The sequence below is a fragment of the Dipodomys spectabilis genome, unplaced genomic scaffold, assembly GCF_019054845.1.
Source record: "Dipodomys spectabilis isolate Male_0828 unplaced genomic scaffold, ASM1905484v1 ptg000335l, whole genome shotgun sequence".
Classification (NCBI taxonomy): Eukaryota; Metazoa; Chordata; class Mammalia; order Rodentia; family Heteromyidae; genus Dipodomys; species Dipodomys spectabilis.
In genome coordinates this window covers 949,483-973,533 of record NW_024871012.1, presented here as the reverse complement: position 1 = coordinate 973,533, position 24,051 = coordinate 949,483, and the positions used below count along the sequence as shown (strand labels likewise).

Sequence of the window (24,051 nt, the reverse complement as noted above, 5' to 3'; positions counted from 1 at the left end):
GTTTTCCTGGCTCTTCTGGCACATCTAGCGCCTTCAGATCAGCAGCTGTGTTAACGGTCTCTCCTGCTTGGTTTCTTGAGTCTCCTCAGAGCCTCCTTTTCGCCTCTCACTCTCTTTGACCGAGTTGACCTTGTTCCCACCACCCAGATAGTCCAGGCTGATCTCTCTATCTTAAGGTGACTCGTTATCAGTCTTTCATTTCCTTGGCAAAATCCCTGCAAAGCAATGGACCACCAAGAAACTGTAACTTCTGGGACATGTTTAGAATTCCACAGCCACGCAGTTAGCAAGTGCTAACCAAGGCCCAGCTCCCATTGTGGCTGTTGATTCAGGCAAGGTCCTGAAGCACTGTTTGCATTGTTTTATGGGGTTTGGCTGCTGATTGAAAGCAGCAAGTTCTCAGATATGGAGAGAGTGCAAAGAGTCAGGGAGACCAGCTGGGCTGACCTAGAGGAGGGCAGGAGAGAATGGTTGGTAGGTGAGATGACCGTGGATGGTCTTCAGTATCCCCGGAAAGGAAATGGGAAGCCCCGGGAGGGTGGATTGTCGGGCTGAGCTCTGAGTTGCAGAGCAGAACATTTAGGCTGCTGTGGAGGATGGAGAGCATTCACTTGTGCCGTGGCCAGACGGAGTGCGTTTAAGAAGTGTAACAAAGAGGCGCTGTTGCCCAGGGGTAAAGTGGCTTCATCCCAGGGTGGCATGGGCAGTCAGGGTGGAGAAGAGAAAAGATCTTGGAGGGTGAAATGTCTGGTGATGGCTTCCAAGTGAGACTAAGGGAGATGTCACTAGACTCCATTTGGCCTCGTATTTTGTGGCTCTTCTCCTCAGTTCATTATACATCAAGTTTCTACATTCAACAAACTTTTTTTGATTTGAAAAAATTATACTGCATGATGATATAGTATACTGTGTTATGAGTTGGGAGGCAACAAATCCTATTTGATACCACCTGGCAAGAACTGGTCTCGCCAGGTTTGTTAACAGAGCTCACAGCATTTATCTTATCTGACTGCATTCGGCTTTCCAGTGTCTCCTCCAGTCCCCTTAGCTCCTATTTATTTCCTTCTCATTTCAGTTTGGGCTATACAATGCAAAGGCCTCCCAACAGTGAAGGAATAGCTTAAGAGGGATCAGTGGTGGGTCTCATTTGTCTTTGAGATTACGTGTTACGAGGTAGCTCAGGCTGGCCTTGAACTTTTGATTCTTTTACCTCCCAAGTGCTAGAATTACAGGCAGGCACCCATGCAATTGGCTCTCATTTCTCTAGGTACATTCTGATTTCTTCTGCTCATGCGGCCCATTGGAGACTACTTATTTTCAGGGCCTGGACAACGATGATCATGCAGGCACAGTGTGTTTTTCTAGGTGAGAGAGAGGTTCTCTGTTCATAAGCAACAACCTGGACCTTCAGTCAGACACCACCAGTGAAAATACATAAACCTCATACAGATCCATCATCACGGCACACAGCCTTCCCGGCTCGTGTATTCCTCCTTCGGGGGGGGGGGGAGGGGGAGGCTCTGATATCAGATTGACTCTCAGCTTAAATTAATCCCAGCTCTTCCGTCTAACACGGAGGTACCTTAGGCATGTATTTATAAAGAGAGGATAAAAATCAGGCCGTTGGAAATAACAGAGGAACTAACTTGTATGAAGGAGTCCCCAGATGGGAGTTATTAGGAGCATTGGCACTGTTGGGGAGAGCATGCTAGCATATTGCTTTTCTTTTGCTTTGTTTGGGGATGGGGGGGTTGACAGTTTAGAGGGCAAGAGGTCTTATCACTAGGGGAAATAGGTTCGAAGAAGGTCCATGTCCCCAGGACACTAGTTTGGTGAAGGACTCTTGGCAATTCATTGCTCTAGCCGTGGGCAGAGTTGCTGTGAGCTGGCTCCTCTTCTATGTGCCCAGGTGACAGCTGAGCTACCTTTCCTCCCACTTAAATGCCTTGAAGTAGCCATCAACCCCCTGGGCTGATTCTAGTAGGGTCCCCTCAGCGTTTTGTCTGAATGAATGCTTCCTAAATAGCTTGGCAAGAGCCCAAAAGGCATTGGAGGTGGAGCTCATCTATGGTGGAGTGCTTGCTTTTGCAAGGCCCTGGGTTTCTTCTCCAGTACCAGTGCAGGTGGGGCCTTGGTGGGAGGGGAGGGGGGGCAGAAGGAAGAGGCCAAAGGTGACTTGATGGGGTTCTTGGGCAAGTCAATGAGTCTCTCTGAGAAAAGACTTGAATGGCTCTGGTGATGACGTGGAGGAAAGACACCAAATCCTCCTCCCCGAAGCTGCACACCCTGCCTGCTCTCTGCCCAGGTGTCCAGAGTCTTCCTCCACACAACCTGTGAGCGGCTTTCTGCATTTATACAAGTTCTCCTCCCCCTCTATCTTATACTCTTTTAGTCTCCCTCCCTCCCTCCCTCCCTCCCTCCCTCCTTCTTCCCTTCCTTCCTTCCTTTCTTCCTTCCTTCCTTTCTTCCTTCCTTCCTTCTTCCCTTCCTTCCCTCCTCCCTTCCTCCCTCCCTCCCTCCCTCCCTCTGTCCTTCTTTCCTTCCTTCCTTCCCTCCCACCCACCCTCCCTCTGTCCTTCTTTCCTTCCTTCCTTCCCTCCCTCCCTTTCCCTCACATTTCTTAGATTTACAAAATCCTGCTTAGCCTTCAAGACTCAGGTCAGAAGGCACTCCTCTCTGGTATCTTTTTATTCATTCATGCCACAACTATTTCTTGAGCAAGCCGTGCTAGACACATAAGCTGCAGCTGTGAGCAAGATGAAGAGTCGGCTCCCACGGAGCTGAGTGACAGACAGCAAACAAGTAAGTGAACCCGCCCAGAACGTCAAGGTTTGGTAAGTGCTAGGGGGGGAAATGCCCACAGGGGGTTTGAGGGGAATGGTAGAGGGTCTGCTTTCTGAAGAAACTATTATTATTAGTGTTATTACTATTATTAACTTAGACCAGGGGATGGGAAGCCTCCAGCCATGTGACCAGCAGGGTTGGCAGGCCCTGCTCTGCTGGTTCTGGCCCAGGCAGGAAAGGTAAACCCGTGACCAGAGTGTGAGGCAGGAGGGAGGCAGACGGAGGCCATCTCCGGAATGGCGTCCAGATTTGACTCGTGTGAGTGGATAGGGCACATGGGAGAAAAAGGAGTAAGGAGGAGAGAGGAGGAAAGGAGGCAACACATGTAGCCTGGAGTTTCTCTAGCAGTTCAGGGTGGAGATGAGGCGCAGAGCGAGATTAGTTAGAGATGCACTTTGGGAAAACAGTTCATGATTTTTTTGGGGGGGTCTGATAATTGAATTCGGGGCTCTTAAGCAGCTCACTGAGTTTATTACTCTTGCTTTTATTATGAACCAGATACCTTTTAGGTACCCAGACTCGGGCATTTTGTTATTGCAATGGAAAGTTATACCTTCTCACTCTCCTCCTCAGAGTCCTCCCTGATCAGCTTATCCCTTGGGATGGAATAGTGAATTTCTCCCTCCTTTGTAGGTTTATAGTAAGATCCTTGCTGGGTGCTGATGGCTCACGCCTATAATCCTAGCTACTCAGCAGGGTGAGATTTGAGGATTGAGTTTCAAAGCCAGCTCAGACAGATAATTCCATGAGAATGTTATTCCCAAATAGCCACCAAAAAGTCAGAACTGGAGGTGTGGCTCAAGCGGTAGAGCACTAACAATGAACAGGAGAAAAAAACTGCTGAACTAGAATGTGAGGCTGAGTTCAGGCCCCAATTTTGGTAATGTCCCAACCAGAAGTAAATAAATACAAGCCCTTCAAGTTCCTAGGTGATTAGATTTCTGTAGGCTGCACATCGTATATCACATCCAGCATATTAAATTTCACCTTCATCCCACATTAAATTTAATTATACATGATTTCTGAAGAGTGACGTTACAATTGACCAGTTTGATATGTTGCATTTTGCAGATATTTAATTAAGGTCTCATTTGATCTTGACCTCTGTAGTTTAATTTGCACAGCCAACATTGTTGCGTTTCATTCTAGGTTTGGATACCCTTGGCATACTTTCCTGCCGGGGCATGGGATTCCAGTGTATCATGGGTAAAGTCAGCTGATCCTCTGGATTCCTAACAATATTACAGGCTCCTTTATGGACACTTCCTGGCTTCCCGTTATATTCACATGTTCCTGAGTCTTTTCCCTCCTTTAGGTGATACGCTGGAAGAAGGCAAGAATCTCAGAGCTTGATCACTAGCTGGGACTCAACAATGTTTACTTATGGAAGCAATAACATTTGAGTTCATCAATGGGAAAAAGAAAGCAACTCCACTGATAGGGTATGTTTTCTGCTTTCACTTGGGAAAGGGATCTTACATCTGTCTTGCAACACATTACATGTGTAATATGAACTTGGTTTTCTCTGGTACTCTTAAAAAGGAAGTAGTGTTTTGCACAAGGTTGAAGCAATGGGCTTGATTCCCAGCCAGACCCCCAGCTAGTAATGATTCTTGCACTAAAAAACTCACCTTTATAGGCTTGAGTTTTGTATGGGTCCCATTAACTAAGGCGATTTTTATAAAACCTGGTCTGTCTGAAAACACTGCATTCTTAAAATTTTTTTTTTGTGGGTGTGTTACTGGAGTTTGAACTCAGAGCGTTGGGCTTGCTCAGTTGGGTTGCTCAGCTGGTACAATACCACTTGAGCTATACCTCTGGCTCTGTTTTTTTTTGCTGGTTATATTGGGGACCTTGTTGTCCAGGCTGACTTTGAACTGTGGTTTTCTGGATCTCAGCCTCCTGAGTCGTTAGAATTATAGGCATGAACCACTGGTATAAAGGTTGCATTCTTCTTTTTTTTCCCCCCCAAATTGAAAAAAATACAGAAACACTTTAGATTTTACAGTTCAATCTCAACGTTTCTGGAATTTTCTAGAAAGTGGGATGCAAAATAGCTTTCATTGCTTGATTTCTGATGCTGGAAGAAAACATAAAAAGCAAGATTGTCTCCAAACAAGGCAATAATAACCGAGTCGAGTCATTCTTCAGTCTGGGCACAGTGGAAAGATTCCTTGCTGATTCAGGCCGCAGGCTGGTGCTCACACTCAGTGACAATGATGTTGGACGGCAGCATCCTTCTTGTGAAACCTTTTTGCTCAGTCTGGACCAGATCATCACCCTTGTGATGAGGAGGGGTCATGACTGCATGGATTTCAGAGCATGGTTAGGTACCAAGGAGCTCCAATGAGCTGCAGTGAGATCCAGTCTCTCTTGGCTATGCCCTGCTGAGCGCATCAGAGCCTCTAAATTTAGAGTACTCTGTGGAGAACTTCAGATTTTATGGGTTGCCAACAAAACTAAAATTGACCAGAGAGGAGAGGCAGGTTTATGTTTTCTATGTCATTTACTTACATCGAGTGGAGCCCAGCCCAGGTCAGGTCAGGTCAAGCTGCAGCTGCACTTTGTTCCCCTGCGCCATTTTCTAGAAGAGGCTGGAAGGAGGGAGTAGCAAACTGGCCAGGCTAGAGTTTGAAATTGCCTCCAATTCTATTCCTCATGTGGCTGTCTACTATTGCTCTCTTTGCGTGAGGCTGAGGGTAATACAAGTGCTGTGAAGAACACACATTTATTTTCTACTTCAGCCGCATTGACACTCTTTTCGTTTGGAAGAGAGACGGGGAGGTGGTATATATTTTCATAGTCAGATGTGCCTGAAGGGTGGATCACTTGGACTGAGAGAATTTAATTTGCAAGGTGTCCAAAACGAAGAGTAGATTGTTGAAGGGTAAATAATGATGGTGATCGAAGTGATCAGAAGTGTGATCAGCAGCTTCTGGTATTGCGGTAGAGAAAGAGAGAATGCTGATCAGTCTGTGGATGAGCTGTTGATGGGAGCTGAGGCTGGCATTCTCTCCACCTTCTACCAGATATACACACGTAGATGCTTCCTGGCTAATTCGTTATAGGCTGAAACACTGCCCTTGGCAGTAACGGACTAATTAGATCAAAATCATGAAAAGCCTTTTGTTACCCTGAACATCTCTAGTGCAGCAAGTTCATTGGTAATGGCCTAACAAACCAGTTCAGTCCAGAAGCGTCTGTCTGTTCTGAACTTAACTTACTATCCCACACATTTGAGGTGATTTTAACATGCAGGACTTCCTATGAAATTATGAGCCTGGGCGTGTCGTCTCTACCGATCAAAGTCTATGAGCCTTGCTTCTGTTTATTTTTTAATGTGTAGACAAGATAATACATCTCTCTCAACTCTAGTTTTCGACAATTAAGACAGGCAGGCTATGTCGACATCAACACATATATTCTGTGGATGCCCACACAGTGGATGTCAAGTTAAATTAAGGTCTTTCTTTCTTTCTATAGGGACTTCATGACTGTGTGAGGTTCCCTCTTGTTGTGTAGCTGCCACATCTTTAAACCTGGTTGGAGCTCTGTTGCCTTAGCTGATATCTCCCTCAGAAGACAGGGCCTTGAACCTGCAGTGTTTGTGATTGCTGGATTCACAAAGATCTATAGCCACGGGGGTTTTTGGCTGACTAGCTAGCCCCATCCTGTAAGATGTTCTGGAACATCATCTTCTGGGTGTCCAGATATCAAGTCACTGCCAACATGACACAAAGTATCAGCCACTGAACAAAGCCGTCTTTCCATCTTTCCCTTTAGCAGCTTGTATTCTCTCTCCATTTTGCCATCGCCGATCCCACATCTATACACACACAGGGCCCAGTGTACAACAGCAGCTGCAGAATGCAGGTCTAGATGGTGCTGAGCATGGGCACCAGCATCCGAGCGACTTAACAGAAACCACGAGAAGCTCTTGGAGGCACTTTTCAATGCCTGCTTTCCAAAAATCAGACTTGCATCCACGCATGTCTGTATCTCACTTGCTTCTTTCTTACATAGCTGTTTCCCATCCCACCTCTGCCTACTCAACTTTACTGAGACCCTTCGTTCGTCTCCACCCTTCCCTTCAACTGCCGCTTCCATGGAGAAACAGAGAGGTTTCTCACTACCTTACCCTTGCAGAGATGTTTCTATGTGGGTATGAACAGATGAAATAAACAGGAACTTAGGTTAATTTAATAGAAAAAATAAAATATGGAATAACATTGAATTTGGCCAGTTTCAATTACAACCATTTGACTGTATTTTACAAAAAAACAACTGAACATTTTACACATGTACAGTATTTTTTTTTCAGTAAAGGGGGCTGAGATTTAACAATGGGTCATTTTTCATTAGTGAAGTTGAAAATCAAAAGACAAAAAAAAAAAAAGAGAGAACAGAAGATAGGGCTTTTGTTTCTAGAAGGTTAGAGCATTTGTTCACGTCTCCAAACTTTGTACTATCCATTACATATATCTCATTATGAATATATATATATATATATTTATACATAATATATAACATTAACTTAAACTTTGAAAGCATTATGTTCTATTAATAATGTCATATAGATAAACGAGGCAGTGACACTAGTAGTTTGAACCAGTCTTCCAATGAGGTGGCCAGGGATGAAATGGAATGCACTAGTGGACCCAAAAGAATTTGGTTGTCATGTGGATGGTTATTTGTTTAAGCACAGAGACCCTGTTTCTGTCTTTCCTCTGACCATGACCTGTGCCTCAAGTATTATGGGCTAGTCCAAGTAGGTAATTTCATTGCAGGCAAAAATTTCGCTCAATCATCTGCTTAAGCTTGCTTTAGGATCATGTTTCCTTCTGGTAATTTGAACACTGTGCTTTAAAGTGTCAAATCTATATGTTGTCCCCAAGATTACCTTCTTCTGAAGGGGGAAGATGGTCAGCAAATCTGTCAGTTGCTCAGGTACATATGAATGATTATGGGACTTGAAATCATCACAACGCAAGAATGAGGCTCATGAAGACTATTTACTTATTATTCACCTTGGACTGGCAGTTATTCGATGTCTAGGAATATTTCTGAGACAGATTTTTTTTACTAGCGTGCTGCTCCCAGGATGACTTTAGCATTCATCCATTCCTTCCCAAGACTGCCTGTACTAAATCACTCTCAGCAGCAAAGCTAATGGCATCTGGGAAGCAAAGCTCCCTAAAGCTTAGTGCCTGCAATATTTGGCTAGTCCCTCCCAAAGCTAATGAGGTCACTATGGAGATTTGATATGAAAAGTGAAGAAACTTGGTATCAGTCTCCCTTCCCCTCCACGGAGGAGCTGTGAAACGAACTGCCAGGTTTCTTCATTTCTGACCATTGATCCACAACAGTTTCCTCGTAATTCATTCTGCTAGAGCCCATGAAATATTTATGGAGTTATAGAAAACCAGTGAAGAAATTTCTAAAGAAAAGAAAACAAAAGAAACAAACAACCCCCCCCCCAACAAAAACATTAAACCCCCTCCAAAACAACCCAGATGATTTCATCAACATTCAATGGACAAGAGTGTAGGAGAATGGTCTAGCGAGAGAGGAACAAAAGAGTGAGAAAATACAGGACTGAGGGTACAATCGTGCCACCCATATTCAATTTCCAGTTTTATTTTTTTTTTTTCAAATGACAAGAGGAAAAGACTTCAGATAAGCACCATTGAAAAACATTGCCCGGCTGTCTTGAGCACAAGCTTAAATAGATTTAAATAAATTCCATTTCTTAAAAAATACAAGGACCTCTTAGAAACTTTTGACTCCAGGAAGAAATTTCCTGCATCATATCCAAAATGCTTCCCATCGCGATCAACGGAATTTCTGATGATCTTCAAGAAAAGGCTATGGGGGGGGGGGGGGGGAGGTAATGGTGAGATAGCACCAGAGATTGTGCAGGGTTTAGGAATTTAACTCTCAAAGTTTTAGGGGAGCTGAGTCAGCCTCAGCTCTTTTCTGTCCTCTGGATTTTTGCCATCACCAATTGTTCTGCATGGAACAATCCTGTTAGACTAGCCGTGTTAAAACAACCCAATCTTCCATGGAAAAAAAAAAAAAACCAGTAGCAGCAAGTCTATCTGATAGAAACCAGTGGCACAGACTTATCAAGTGAGTTAAACGCAAAGACTAGTACAGAATGCACCAAGCAACTTACATGTGGAAAGTATCAGTGTTGACCTCTGAAACACTACGACAAACAACACTGAATGCTAGTCTGTAGGATGTTCCCTAAGCCCTCGGGTCCAGTTTCCTGCCATTTCCCCCTGTGGTGGGCTCCAGCGTGGAAATGAAGTGATGTAAGAGCCTGCTGTTTGACTTTCATCTATGTACATTCTTGTGATGTTTTGGAAAAAAAAATATTTTTAGGCATTTCAAAGGGGGAAACAAGTAAGTTAGATGCAAAAGAAATGGAAAAAAAAAATAAAAACAAGAAAAGGACCTTCAGAACTCAGAGCAGGAAATCAAATCATTACTTTTAACATCAAATTTTGGCATCAAATACTTTGGTCATACAATACTGTCTCTGTGATTCTGGCTGTTTAGCACTTAAACACCCAGTTCTAAAAGGTAGGCTTGTTGTAGGTTTATTTTTTTTTCCATTTAAGTTCTCACAAAACAGTTCACCAGCATCTCCCTGCACAAACTTGAGAGAGAGAGAGAGAAAAAAAAGATAGCAAGAAAGAGAGAGGTGGCTTGCTTTTTTTGGCTTTTTTTTCTTTTTAATAATATGGAATAATCTATAAGTCTACAGGAACAAAGAAAGTTAGATAGCCGCTCAGCCTTGGAATGTACATGTTTTGCAGCAGAGTTGTTGAAGAACCTTCCGTTGACACAGATTGTTCTTTTTCACAAGCACACAGAAGCCTCCTTCCGCCCAGGACTCTTCCGTTGCTTTTCCGGAAGTCAGCAAGACAGAAGGAGGAGTAGAGGTCGAAAGCACCATGATGCACACATGGAAGGAGGTTTTGATTGGCCAGAGAGGCAGATCGGGGGGTTGGAAGAGGTCATTCAGGAGCAGTCAACAAGGAGGAAATTTGGTCCACCCCAAAGTGATTTCAGTCAACAGCATGGTTTTTCAAGAAGAGATAATTGCAGTCCCGTGGTATATGTGATTGGTATCCATTGTGAAAGGAAAAAAAAAAAGATTGGAGAAAGAATAAATTAGAAATCAATAATAACACAAGCAAGGATTTTCTTTCTTCCCAGAATTACAAGGAGTAGAGAATATTCAGTCATTTCTAACATATTTCATTGAATCCAAGACACAAGGATTTCAAATGCATCACTAGATATGACAGGAAAAATAAAGCTTTGTAACTAGCCTGTGATACCATAGTTCTCTGATCAATTAGAATTTTAGTTAAAGGATTTGTCATTTAACATAGAGTTTTGTTTTGAGGCTTGTACAATGAGCCTTCCTTTGAATACTGAATAATGATTTAAACTTTTGAAGCTCTATTAAACTACTGTTAAGAAAGCAGAAGCCAGGTGCCAATTAGTAATTCAGCTGAATGGCCAACTCTGTGCCCAGACCTCCTATGGAAGCAGTGACACTTACCATCTGCCAGTCAAAGCAGCATAAACTGCCATACATTATAAGATGCATCTGGTTTCAGAGATCTTAAAATGTTTCTTTAAGTGTGTCTTGGAATCATAGAAATATGACCACTGAAAGGGAACGAACAGTACATTCTTACAAGCAGTTGTCATGTGCCTTGAAAGTTCTCTGAGCCATGAAGAACCTCTTCTTTTGTGTGTACGTGAAGGGAAGGGTACGGGGGCCTGGAGATCTCACTTGACATTTTTGCTCAAGGCTGATGTTCTACACTGGAGCTATAACTCTACTTCTATGTTTCTGGTGGTAAATTGGAGATAAGAGTCTCATGGACTTTCCTTCCTAGGCTGGCTTTGAGCGATGGTCCAAACTTCTGAATAGCTAGGATTGCAGGTGTGAGTCACTGGTGCTTGATTAAGAATTTGAACTGACTTGACAGTGAACTCATTGTGATGACCCTTTTTTGTTTTCCGCCCTTTCCCACAATCCTGACACTTCGCTTTTTACCAGTTTCCCATATGTACAACTTACTCCACGTCCATCAGGAGTTTATCAAAGGTTGTCAAACCATCACAGACTTGAAATTGCCCAGGACCCAGGTGAGAGACAAAAACTTTGCAATGTCCCTCTGTCAATCCTTTGTCCCCCTCGGTCTTCTGCTCACCTTCCCATAAGCAGTGAAGGTTGTGGTCAGATATAAAGGCCCCAGACTTTTAAGTAAAAGGTGATCTTCGGGGAATTGTCACATCAGGCCTCACACCCCAATAGGGTGAAGTGAGAATTCATCCTGGCCAAGAAAGCTCAGAGCCCAGGCCTGAGTGAGTTCACAAGGATGCAGCCACCTGCAATGTGTCAGGAAATCAGAGCCATGCTCTATTCGTGGCAGCAGAAACCCTATTTTCTGGGCCCTTCCGCAGTTCTGCATAAGGAGCTATGGAATAACAATGCAGCTGCAGTAGCATTATCGTCTTCGTTTTATGCTTATGAGGGACATAAGGCCCAGAGAAGTTTATAACCTGCCCCAAGATCTGAAGCTCTGGAATATAACATTCTGACGCATAAGCCCACCGTCGACCAACAGCAGTACTGGGCTGCCTGTCCAGCAGAGTTTTCAAACGTCAAAGCATTCAATCGAAGGCACAGAATGAAGTTAGGGCAACGGTCTAGCCACTGAGACAAACATCTTCTATTTCTTACTTTCTAAAGCACGCACAAATGCATACTTTCAATTTATTTTAGTGATCCCAAAGGTGTTTTGAACCGCCATTCAATGTCTTTGTCTTATTGATATGGATTTTGTGTGTAAAGACTAGGCCTCTGTGAATTCCATGGAATACCAAAGCTCATTAAGTGCTGGAATTGAAAGAACTTAAATTGATTGATTTTACAGATGAGGAAACTGTGGCTAGAGGTGAGGGAATGTGGCATATGCCAAACTATCAGGTGAATGGGAGCTGTACATTAAAAACAGGTGGGAACTTCTAGAAATATCCATGCCCAGGCTACATCCCAGGCCAAGTCAATGAGAATCTTGGGGAAAGTGTGGGATTCCAGCACCTTTGTTAAGAACCACTGATGCAAAAAAAGAAATGGATCAGCATTTATAATGCTTCAGGCCTACATTTTGTCTATCACTTTCTAGCATCCTATCTTGGAATCTCCTTTCTGGAAGACTAGAATATTCATTACTAGCCTCATGGGCTTCATGAAAGATTCAGATTCCATCCGATTATCATTTACATATGAAAATGACAAAAAAATCCAAATAGTAGAAGGGGCAGCCTCCCTGCTCCCAACCCAACAAACTTAAGGAATCTGCACTATTGTATTTCATGCTACTATTATTTACTATTATTACTACTAAAGTTTCAGGCTCAAGTGGTAGAGTACCAGCTGTGAACAAGAAAGTCAAGTGAAACTACAAGACCCTGAGTTTTACCCCATACCAGGGTGTGTGTGTACACACAGACAGACAGACAGACAGAGTGTTCTTAGCCTTTGTAAAAAAACAGAACATAGGAAAATTGTATGCATAATATTTACTGTAAAAAAATCTTTTTTTAAAAATATGCAGGGCTTTAAAAAAGTTGAGTAAAAAGTACATATGGTAGAGACTGGAAAGAAATACATTAGAATTAACAAGAAAAGCCTATACATTATGATTCCAACTGTATGAAATTTTGCAGAGGGAAATTCTGCAGAGACAGTAGGGGTTGGAAGGGAGAACAAATAGGCAGAGCACTGAAGGTTTCTAGGGCAATGAATGTGGAGGACACATCATTATGCCTTTGTTTAAACCAAGAGGATGCACAACACACTGAAGGCATATCCCAGTGTCCACTATGGGCCTTTCAGCTCAGTGAAGGAAGGCTATGCAAGTGTATAGACAAGCAGTGTAAGAGCACTGTCTGTACTACTCAATTTTCATGTGGATTGAAAGCTGCTCAGAGAAATAAAGTTTATTATTTAAAAGAACTAATGAGCCACGTTGGTCAGTGGGACCACATGTGATGAATCTTCTTGCAATTAAAAAAAAATAAAGGAAACAGCTGGGCATGATGGCATAACCCTGTAATCCCAGCACCCACAAAGCTGAAGCAGGAGTATCAAAGGTGTAGGCCAGCTTGAGATACACACAAGTTTTAGGTCAGCCTGTGCTACAGTGAGACCCTGTCTCAAAATAAATAAATGACTAAAAAATTAGAACACTCAGCCCATTAGAGTCATACTAAAACGAGTGAATGTGAGCAAGATGTTCGGCAGGTTGCATAGAATGCATGCTTATTAGTTTCTTTTTTGAAATGGAAATAGTGTTAGGCCTTAAAATAGAAATACCACACTTTGGTCAGAGATCCACATGAACACTTGTACTCACCATCTTTGCAGATGGCTCCCATCTGACACGCTCCTAGGTCTAAGAGATACCCACTGGGGCAGCTGGTACAGTTCTTGAACCCAGGGCCATTGCAAGTTAAGCAACTCGTATCACATCTGCAGGAAAAAATGTACCCATTTTCATTCCTTTTGCACGTCGTGCAAAAGGAAGACATGTAATTATCAGCCTGCTCATGTCTTCTTTAAAAATCTTGTTTTACAACAACACACCAGATAGGTAACTCAAGGTAAAGCTCTAGGGCAATACCCAATGAGGAATGGTCAAATGATGATTTTGAATGTGCAGTTTCTCAATATTTATGCTAGAGCTGGGGCAGGTGCACTTACTTTCTGCAGGACTTGTAGGCGTTCTCTGAAGAGTGGTCTAAGTAATAGCTGATGCTACAGCTTTGCACACACCTCCCCTCCTCCATGAAGTAACCTTCTGTGCAATTAATGCATCCATCAGCTCCGGCCCCTTCAAGAAACAAAGATGCAGGTGAGACCGTGGCATGGCTGCTTCTTTATCAGACTAGGAGAAATGTCACGCCCCATGACCATTGCAAGTCCTAATTTAACTGTGTGGTGCCCCCTCCGCCCCCACCATCAGGTAGGGTTGGTGAAAGTGCCTCCTATTTCATATCAAATTGATTTGCCATAAAGCATCTGCTCTCTTTAGAATGAGAAGGAGATACCTCCCCAGTAAGGAAAGGCTGGAGAGAGGGCTGGCCTTCCATTAAACCCACCAAAATACACTGGTCTACATTTCCTTTAAATACACTGAGGGAGTCGCATAAATGGCAACTAGAACTGGCCAAACACAAGCCAAGAAAGGAAAAAAGGAAGACATGGAAGAAAGGTAGACCAGGTACCAGCACAAGTAGCACAGAAGCGGTGGCAGGGCTGGCAGTCCAGGCCGTTGAAGAAGTGTCCGTCTTCACAGGTGACAGTACACCGGGACCCCTGCAGGCTGGGAGAGGGTAAACACACTCTGAGTAGCCTGTGCGATCACCGCGAATCAGCAATGATTCCCCCAAAGTCCACAGTAACAAATACACCAGCCTCAGAGACCAGTGAATTTGGTGAAGCATCAAAGCAAGGGTAGTGGCCTGGAGGTCTCTTTTTCCCTTTTGATTCCTGTAACCCTGTCTGTAGCATGTACAGGTGCGGCTGAGCTTTAGCGACATACTATTGTGGACATATGCCACAATAGGCTTCAAACATGCTCTATAATTCTAAACACACTAAGAACACATGGATTACAAGTAAATGAAAGTGTAACAGCTATTCCCACCCAACTCCCAACCATTTCTTCCTGGAGGAGTCTTTCATGTACTTGGATGTTTCCGAGTTTAACTTTCTACTGGTCCTACCAAACCCACAGAATTCTTGGGCTTAAAGGTAAAGGTTGTGCTTACCAAACCTGAGGCTCTGGGTTCAATTACACACACACACACACACACACACACACACACACACACACACAAATATATCTTTACTTTTATTTCCTGATTTATTCATTTTAAACACCTAATCACAGGAATTTAGCAAAAAAAAAAAAAAATCAGGAATGTACCTACCATGCTGCTTTGTCACACATCTTGACGTTTCTATTCTTTATAAATACATTTTTTATTGTAAAAAATACTGTACAGAGGGGTTACAGTTACATGAGCAACATCTTGACTTTTCATGGTTGTGTTATTTAATATTTCCATGTTTAATCTATTCCACATTGATTTATTTCTATTTTTCTAATTCTATGAGGTAGTAGTGAGATGTCTGAATGTCAAAGGGGGATTGTACATATTTTTCTCTCCTATCTAATTTGTCAGATTCGTTATTTTCTTAGCTCATAGACTGCTTTTTAAAAACAAAGAATAAAAATATTTTTAAAATACTTAGCATAAAATATAACTATTATAATCACAACTAGTATGATTGGAAACAGATGAAATTCTATATCATCAAGGAGATGCCAGCGAGATTCTATGTCAGAACTACGGTCAACTGCTTGGTTTTCCTAGAGGCTATATGCTTGCTTTTCATTTCCATTATACATGTATATATGCATTCACATAACATACATGTATGCACAGTATATATGTATGAATGTATTTACGCACACATATAAAGATACATTTTATCTATATAAATATAGGTTTTGTTGACAGAGCCTGTGGACTTAAACCATTTAATACATGAGGATGATACTCATTTTAAAAATTAAAACTTATCTTCCCTTATGCTCATTAAAAAAACAGGGAAATTCTGAAACTAAAGCAAGTGAAAAAAAATACATCCCTAACACTCTCTCATGAGCATTTTAATTCATTTGCCTTCTGGATTTTATGCACAGATATTTCCCAGTGTTTTGTTCTTAGCCTGTGGAATAATTTATACGTCTCCTGAGGCTATATTGTCAACTCTAGGAACCTTTAGGCAAACGCAAGAAGCCTCAAAGAACTTTTCTGTGAAAGTCTACATCCTTCACAGACCTTCTTGCTGGTTTAACAACTGCCATTTAAAACGACAAGAAAAGGAGCACCTTTTTCCTTTTCTACAACAGTAGAAAAAAGGACATCACACCTAATGGGAGGATATAAGGAACAATACAAAATTTAACAGCTATGAAAAAAGCTGTCTGTCTGTCTGTCTTTCAATGAAAGGACACTGCTTCTGAGGTGGTATCGATGCAAAAGGCATAGAGGCTGCACCATATGGCAACAGATAAATGGAGGGAGATGGGTATTGAGAGTAGACACCAAAGTCTGTAGGCCGATGGGGCCTGGACACCGTCCTTCCTAGATAAACTGGCTGAATGAGGTCTGCGCTGTCCACTGTGGCCCCTGAGCCCGTGAAGGGTGGCTGGTCAAGAAGCTGAATTTTATAAATGTATGCCTAATTTGAAAAATCTGCACTGGACTGCTGTATTGACAAACAACATATTAGGCATAAATTAAAATGAAACAGCTTAGCTCTGTTGTATACTCTCCATGAGCGTTCAAAACATCTAAATATAGAGTTGGATGCCAGTGGCTTCACACATGTAATTCTAGCCACTCAGAGGGTTGAAAGCAGAGGGCTGAGATTGAAGTCAGCCCAGCAGATAAATCAGAGAGACAGTTGTCTCCAGTTAAGCAGCAAAAACTGGAAGTAGAGGTATGGCTCAAGAGGAAGAGCACCAGCTGAAAAAGCGAAGCCAGAGCGCAAGGCCCTGGGTTCAAGCCCCAGTCCTGACACCAAAAAATCCCAACCAAGCAACAAGCCAAACAAAACCCATCTTAAACAGAGACAGTTCTCATCAAAGTAATTGTCAGAGCTGAACTGTAGTTTAAGAGGATATACACCAGACATCAAAGACTTAACAGAAAAATGGTGGTGGGGGAAGGGGTTGACTTAAGTACCTTGTAGGCACGTTTGGAAATATAAACATGGAAACCCTTTGTACAACTAATATAGGCTAGTTAAAATATATAAAAAGACTTGTTATAACAACAGAGAAGAATATAAAATACCTCACTAGTAGTTTTTTTTTTAAATACTGGTCACGTGTTGGGATAACAACATTTTGGATATATTAAGTCAAGTAAAATATTTTATTAAAATCAATTTCCTCTGTATCTTTTTTACTTCTTTTAATATGGCTACTGGCACATTTAAAATTATATACAGGGCTCATATTTCTATTGGCACTGGTTTAGCATACTCTACAAAACGTTCTCTGAGAAATAAAGAATATAATTTAAGTAATTTTGTTACACATGGACCAATTATGTGCCAGGTGCTGGAGTAAGTAGTTCATAAACGTTATCATGGTTTATTTTTATCGTAATCCAGCAAAGTAGAAATTATTATCACCATTTTATACATGAGCCAGTGGTGGCTAAGTAAATTATCCAAGGTCATGCAGCGAACCCAGAGCAGAAGAGGATTTGAGCCTACATCTCACTTCTTTCTGCCACACCACTTTTCTGCTTCTTCAAGAATTAGGAGGCTAAAAGGACAGATATTTAGCAACATCAAAGTCTAGAGATTTATGGAAGAAAGACATAAATTTATGAATGGAAGGAATTAATGGAAGAAAGGAGATAAATCTACAATCAATGGAAGTGAAAAATAATCTCCCAATACTAATTAATGTGAAGAATTCTCTGCTTGGAAACAGTATAGACCACGCATATTTTATCTTGGAACAGAGATAGAAATGTTTTTACTATCATGACTTAAAAAGAATCCAACAACTGGTGCCAGTACCTAGAATCCTCACTTCTTGGGAGGCTGAGATCTGAGGATCATGGTTTCAAGCCAGCTAGGACAGGAAAGTCTGTGAGACTCTTATTTTCAAATAACCAAAAAAGCAGGACATGAAGGTATAACTGAAGTGGTAAAGTGTCAATCCTGAGTGAAAAAAGCTAAAAGACAGTGCCCAGGACTTTAGTTCAAGCCCTAGAGCTGGCATACACACACACACACACACACACACACACACACACACACACACACACACACACGAATCCAATGTGGGAGAATCCAAACTCCCCATAGTCAGAATACAAGCCTCACTCAGCCTTGACCTTTTCTCCTGAAGTCAAGAGACTTTGAGTTCATTTCAGCTTCAGATTATTCTCTCATTCAATCTAGTAAATATCAGCTTCAGCAATGAGCAAGTCATCTATTCCATGAAAACGTCTCCCGGTATTAAATCTATGTGCATACTGCAGTATAATGGAGCCAAGCCTGAGGCACTTAAGATAAGCAAATGATTGGGTTTGTGCAGAGAACTAGTAAAGATAAGGGAATGTTCCACCATGCCGGGCATTAATCAGGTGGATTAAATATCATTCACTAGCATTACCTGCACAACAATCCTTGCCTGGCACAATACAGGTCACCAAGCACGAAGGCTGCCTGTCGAACGGTTACTTTTATTGACATGTATCTGAGGCATCTTTTCCCCAGAGAACTTCCTCAGTTAATAACCCTTCCTTAGCCAAGATGACATGCCATACTCCAATCTAACTGTAGAGATCATGCGAAGAGCAGGTAAGTGCTTCATTGGTTGTCATACCGGGCAGAGGGTAAGAGGTCTGTTTATTTACTTGTTTTTCCTTCCATTTTCCATTTTGTTTGTTTCTTGTGCTCTGTCACTTGACGGACTTCTCCCCTTTCTTACCTGAATCCATCTCGGCATTCTGTACAATTATGAAACTCAGTGCATGTCTTGCAATTTTCACTGCATTTCCGGCAAAGATTTTTCTCTGTTAGGAAAAAAAAATAAACAAAAAGGAAACAATATTACAAACAATCGGCCAAGTGGATTCCATAAAAGCATGTGGCGAAGTTCTAATGTTTCTAATATATGGTACGAGGCCCATGGTCTTGAGTAGAAAATTGGTAGGAGAAGTCCCAGAATTACTATCTGTTATCATTGCTCAGCAATCCATACAGGGAGACATGAATTATTACACTGAGAACAACATAGCTATCAGCCATCCTCCAGGCAAGAGGGCCACAGCTTGCTTCATTCTTGGTTGAATGCTTTCTTGGCTTGTTCCTCTCCCCATGTGCTTTAGTAAGCAGGGTTTCCTGACATACGGAGCTGGGGCACCGCTACTATGTAAGGATTACAAAAGCAGTGCTAAGGAAATGGTAGGCTTCCAGGATTGCATCTCTCCCTCTCTCTCTCTCTCCTACATAGCTCAAGCAGGTCTGAAACTTGGAATTATTCCCACCTTCATCTCTTAACTTCCAAAGGCTGGAATTACAAGGTGAGTTACACCATGCTCCACTGAGAATTTCACTTCTTTCAGTTTTTAAGAAGTAGGGGTACCCATTTCAGAAATTTTGTCTGGTGTTTTTTTTTTTTTTTCTGAGAGAACTCTTGTTTCTTTAAGCTTAGGTTTCTTGCTTTTCTGAGGTTGTGTAGACACATGATATTTCAGAGTCATGATAAGCTGCTATGGAGAACAATTATGGAGAACTCAGATGTAAAGCCCAAGATTATCTGTAGCTATTTGAGTCCTATACTGGAGTACTAATATTCCTGTTTAAAGACTATGCAGTTTTCTAGGGCGATGTATCTTTGTTTATTCAATAATTACAATTGGTGAGAATCCAAATTTTTGCATGGTGGTAATTATTTCTGCCCCTTAGGAAAAAAGACCCCCTTCCCAGACACAGTGGCTTTCCTATGCAGGAAGTTAGTAAATTTTCCTTCCAATTCAACAGAAGGATTTCTTTCTTGCCTTTGCTGGCGGCTGATCATCTTTGATCCCAATTGTCTTGTAACAAGTTCCTGAGTAAAACAGTATGTATACATCTGACCCAAGTTCATACTATATTTACATGAAAGTCACATTAAAAAAATATCTCAAAAAGCTAACTCTGATACCAAGCCGACATGGCGCCTCTTTGGGGAGGGGACAGAAGAAGCTCTCCGCATCCTGTTTCTGTAGCGCATTGCGGGAGTACTTCTACAGTGCAAACTGAGGACAAGAACATGTTTTAGAGGAAATACCTATTTTACTTCTAGGATTATGGAAAGTTAAATGTGTGCGAAACACACGCTAGCTATTTGGCTTCTACACATGATATCCCTGGGTAGGCAGGGATACTGAGGCTCCCTAATAGATAACCTACCACAGGGGTTATCAGAGACTGTTGCCGGGCAAATTCAATCTCCTGCATGACTGTGCTAGAAGAGGACTCTCAGAAGGTTAGCTGGTTTCTTCTAGATTTCCCAGTTACCCTAGGCTGACTTTGCTCTCAAAAATCCTAATTCTGAATACAGAAGACAGGCTATATCCAAGTTCTGCGAGTACTTGTAGTTAAAAAAAGAAAAAAAATCATTAACTCTGGGGCCAATCTTGAGGACCTTCGGAAGCAGTTGGCAACAGACAGTTCTCTGTAAAGAATCTAAACTGTCTTTTAAAATCAAGGGCTTAGATATTGTGTGATATGAAGCAACACCCACATTTCGTTGAGCAGCTAGATGTCTCTCAAGGTCAACCCCCGCATCTCTTCTCTAACTCAAATATTTGAAATGAACTCACTGGTGTCCTGATATGACCCGTCAGGGCAGTGAGTGACACAGCTGTTGATTTCTTCATTCAGGAAGTATCCGTATTTACAGGACAGACACTGATCACCATGGCTGCCGAAGCAGGACTCACAGTTGGGAGCACATTTCCGGCATCGCTTCTTGTCCGCATGGTAGTGGCCAGAAGGGCAGCTGGACACACAGATCCTGTGTTGGAGCACATGAAATTTGAGAAGGGTATGCCACCTGCTACTCAGCGCAGAAGAGCTGACACTTAGTTGATGTTGGCCACAAGATCAAGTCTAAACTAGGGTGCTGAGGCTAAATCCAAAAGGCCAAATGGCTAGTTGTTCAATTGTTGAGGGCGGAACACAACTATATAGTCCTAGTCTACCAAGTAATGAGTATTTTGGTCCTAACCAAGTCCTAGTTAAGGTCTAGCTCTTTAAAAGTAATGGTGGTGAGCTGCCAAGTCTTGAGTAAAGTGTATGGGAGCCACGATTATACATAAAAAGGCTCCTACGGAGTGGTTCCTCCTAGTATTGTGTGTTATACGGACCCTGTGTGTGTGTATATGTGGATGAAGACAGTGGTTGTGCATTCTCATCCAAATGAATACAAATACATTTAAATTTATGTTGCTCGTGAGAAACTGCATTTTTCCCAGATAGCTTGTTTGCTGCCCACAACTGAAAGGCGGGGCTTAATTTATTCACTCGACAGATATTTTACTGAGCACAACAAGAAATAGAAGGCATTTTCTAAGTGAAAGTGATAAGAAAGGTAACTGACGTAGCCAAGTAAATTTTCCTTGAGGAACTGACTTTCCATCCTACTTAACACAGGAATCCTAGCTTCTCTCGATATCTCTGGCGGCTGGGGTATAAACGCACGGTAAGGCATCTTTCTGGAGGGAGCTTTGTTTGGCCTGATGGGAGAGGAGGCAGGTGGGGGCAGGTGGGGAGGGTGATCCTTGAGTGGGAAGGTTCTCAGACTGGCCCTACTGAGCATACATTCTCATAGTTCTAGGCAAAATACAGGGCTTCTAGGTCCTGAGGTGGACTCCAGGGCCCAGAAGAGAAAAGTAAGAACAGAGACCGGCCCTGCTGCAGGTTGGGGAAATGTGTGAAAGCATCCATTTGGTCCAGGTCCCAACCTTTTCCTGAAGGGAAAAATACAACCAGACTATCAAATACCAACGTGATAAAAGGAAGAACTTCAGTTAGGAAGATCAGCTTCAAGAGATCTGTTGCACAACATGGCGGCTACAGTTCAAGCACTGCATTCATGATAACAGCTAAAAGAGTAGACTTGTTGAATGTTTGAAATGATAAGGATGTGAGAGAATGCACATGTTAAAGAGCTTGATTTAGTCATCTTATAATGGATGGACGTTTTATAACATCATGTTGTCTTTCACGACGTATACACAATTTACATAATGACATTTAATGTAATGTATATAATGATGAAAAAGATGTGTATAAGATATACTTAAATATGTATTTAAATATGTATATATATAAAATTTTATTTGCTAATTAAGAAATAAAAGAGAAAACAATGGAGTGGAGAAGATCAGGCCATGAGCATGGCGGGTCCCTCCTCATTCTCCTTCCAAATGCGAGAAAGGAGCAGCATTTTGTGCATGGAGATGGGCCGTGCTACGCAGCAGCCGTAATTCTGTCCTGGGGCTTGCGGCAGACCTGGGAACACTGCGGCTGTCTGAGGGCACTTGTGGTGGTGTTCTGGCCAACCGTGGGACGGAAAGAACATGGAACTTTCAGCCTCAACTGTGGGCACCTGCCGGGGCCTCTGTCTTACCGGGTGTTGTTTTTCAGCTTGTAGTAGTAGTGCAAGCAGTCGTTGCAGTGTTCAGGTCCAGGTCCATCGCAGCCAACCCCACCACTGCACTCAGGGTCACAGGGACCTTTCCAAAAGACATCAGAGTAACATTTAGGGGGAACAGAATGGCTCTAGCACACCAGTTCTACCTGGAACTTGGGTTTCCCTGCCTCATGCACTGAAAAAAATATTTTTTACGCAGAGAAATAAATATGTGGCTGTCTGCCCAGACATGAACTATTGATTTTTTACTGGTAAAAAACCTCAATTGCTTGAGTATCAAGCATGTAAATTCTAGGCATGGCCAGGTCTTCAAAACCCATATGGCTGCCTTGGGAAAGCTAACAAGTTAGCTCAGAATTAAACAATGCCAATGTAGTAGATAGAAAAAGCCATCAATGGCAAATAATGTGCAGAAGAATTAAATGTGAGAGTTATGGGAAAATGAGAGGTGGCTGACAAAAGAGAAGAAAAGGTTATTATGTAACACCTGGACAAGGTCGCCTGTCTCCTCCAAGGTCATTCAAGCCACTGAATACCTGTGAAATACCGTGGCCAGCATGAAACTTCATTATGGCTTCAGGTACAGGCTTATCAGCATCTAGTCTTGGATCACAAAGCAAGTACTTCAGGCACAGATAATAGGTTTAAAATTGCACGCAATTTAAGGGCCAATGGGCAACTCAGCAAAGGAAAATGACATAAATTAAAAAAAATGCAAGCTAGCTTACGGAATTCTAGGCCTGTAATAAAGGATCATAATTTCTCTGGCTACATATTCTTTAGAATATGTAGAAAGAATGGATGGTAGGGAGGGAAAAAGAATACCAAGGAGATGGAATATTTTATGACTGATCAAAAGCTGTTTAATAGCATTTAATAGCTACTTAGAGCATCTTTTAAACTTCATTTCCTTCATCTTCATATTTTAGTGTATTTGATCTCATAATCTTCCTGTTCTTCTCCACTGAAAATTCATGATTTTAACTATCAATAAATAATTACACGAAACATGCAAATATCAAGTTAAGAGTACCAGAAATGTTTTGAATCCTTCTTGCTTTAATCAAAAGGCCTCACTGTTGAAACTTACACGATCTGTTGCTCATTATGAAACTATATGCTATAATTATTGAATTGCGAAAATGTAGAATGTTAACATGACTTGGGGGGGAAAAAGCTGGAAACCAAATACTCATTTTACTGATGAAAAAACTGATTTTTGCCAGAATTTCAGTGGCTGGCTGACTACCATAGACCTAGGAGAGTTGTGATCAACAAACATCTTGTTTAGAAGTAGCAAACCATGCACCTCAAATGACCTCTTCATTTAAATAGAAATGTATGTCATTTGAAAATGCTGCAGACTTGAGAGGAAGGAGAAACACTGACCAAGAAGCGCTGTACTCGTAACCTGACTTAGAGAATTGCTGCAGGCTTCAAATACATGTTTGACTAATTGCAAGTCATTTGACATTATTGCTCATTTCTATTACTATTTTCCCCAGCAGCCTTAATCTCCAAATTAAACCTCATTGCTATTATTATTGTTATTGTTATTATTATTATTACTACAGTTTAGCTGTCCATCACCATACACCAGTGAGAGGGTCACTGTGCTGCGACAGGGTTAAGTTTAGTCAGCTGTGGATTTCATAGTCCCTGGGACTCAATGAAACAGTCTAGGATCTGGTTATGATAATGCCATCTGTGCCTCTAGTCAGGTTGGCTTCTAAATGATGGTAAAATCATAGCTGCAAAGGAGAGGAGTCATGGGTGGCCCTAAATTTTCACCAGATGACTTCTAGACTTTAATAAAATCCTAAAAGCATTTATTTTTTTGGTATGCGCCCAAAAGATTCTCTATGGC

General features: G+C 41.9%; 1 protein-coding gene across 3 annotated transcripts in view; it reads right to left on the bottom strand.

The window, feature by feature from the left end:
* Positions 1–24,051, bottom strand: part of Pcsk5 (proprotein convertase subtilisin/kexin type 5) — a 293,974-nt gene that overhangs the window by 11,684 nt on the left and 258,239 nt on the right. Inside the window, exons 15-21 of one of the 3 annotated variants that reach the window (XM_042665577.1) lie at positions 22,161–22,266; positions 20,350–20,543; positions 18,471–18,555; positions 14,167–14,264; positions 13,643–13,772; positions 13,296–13,411; positions 9,563–9,756 (exon numbers count right to left, since the gene is read on the bottom strand). In XM_042665577.1, the coding sequence (XP_042521511.1) occupies positions 9,641–9,756; positions 13,296–13,411; positions 13,643–13,772; positions 14,167–14,264; positions 18,471–18,555; positions 20,350–20,543; positions 22,161–22,266 (845 nt within the window). In that variant the 3' untranslated portion in view covers positions 9,563–9,640. Of the gene's footprint in view, positions 1–9,562; positions 9,757–13,295; positions 13,412–13,642; positions 13,773–14,166; positions 14,265–18,470; positions 18,556–20,349; positions 20,544–22,160; positions 22,267–24,051 lie in introns of those variants that run through there. The other 2 variants (XM_042665578.1, XM_042665579.1) reach the window with 2 other exon arrangements.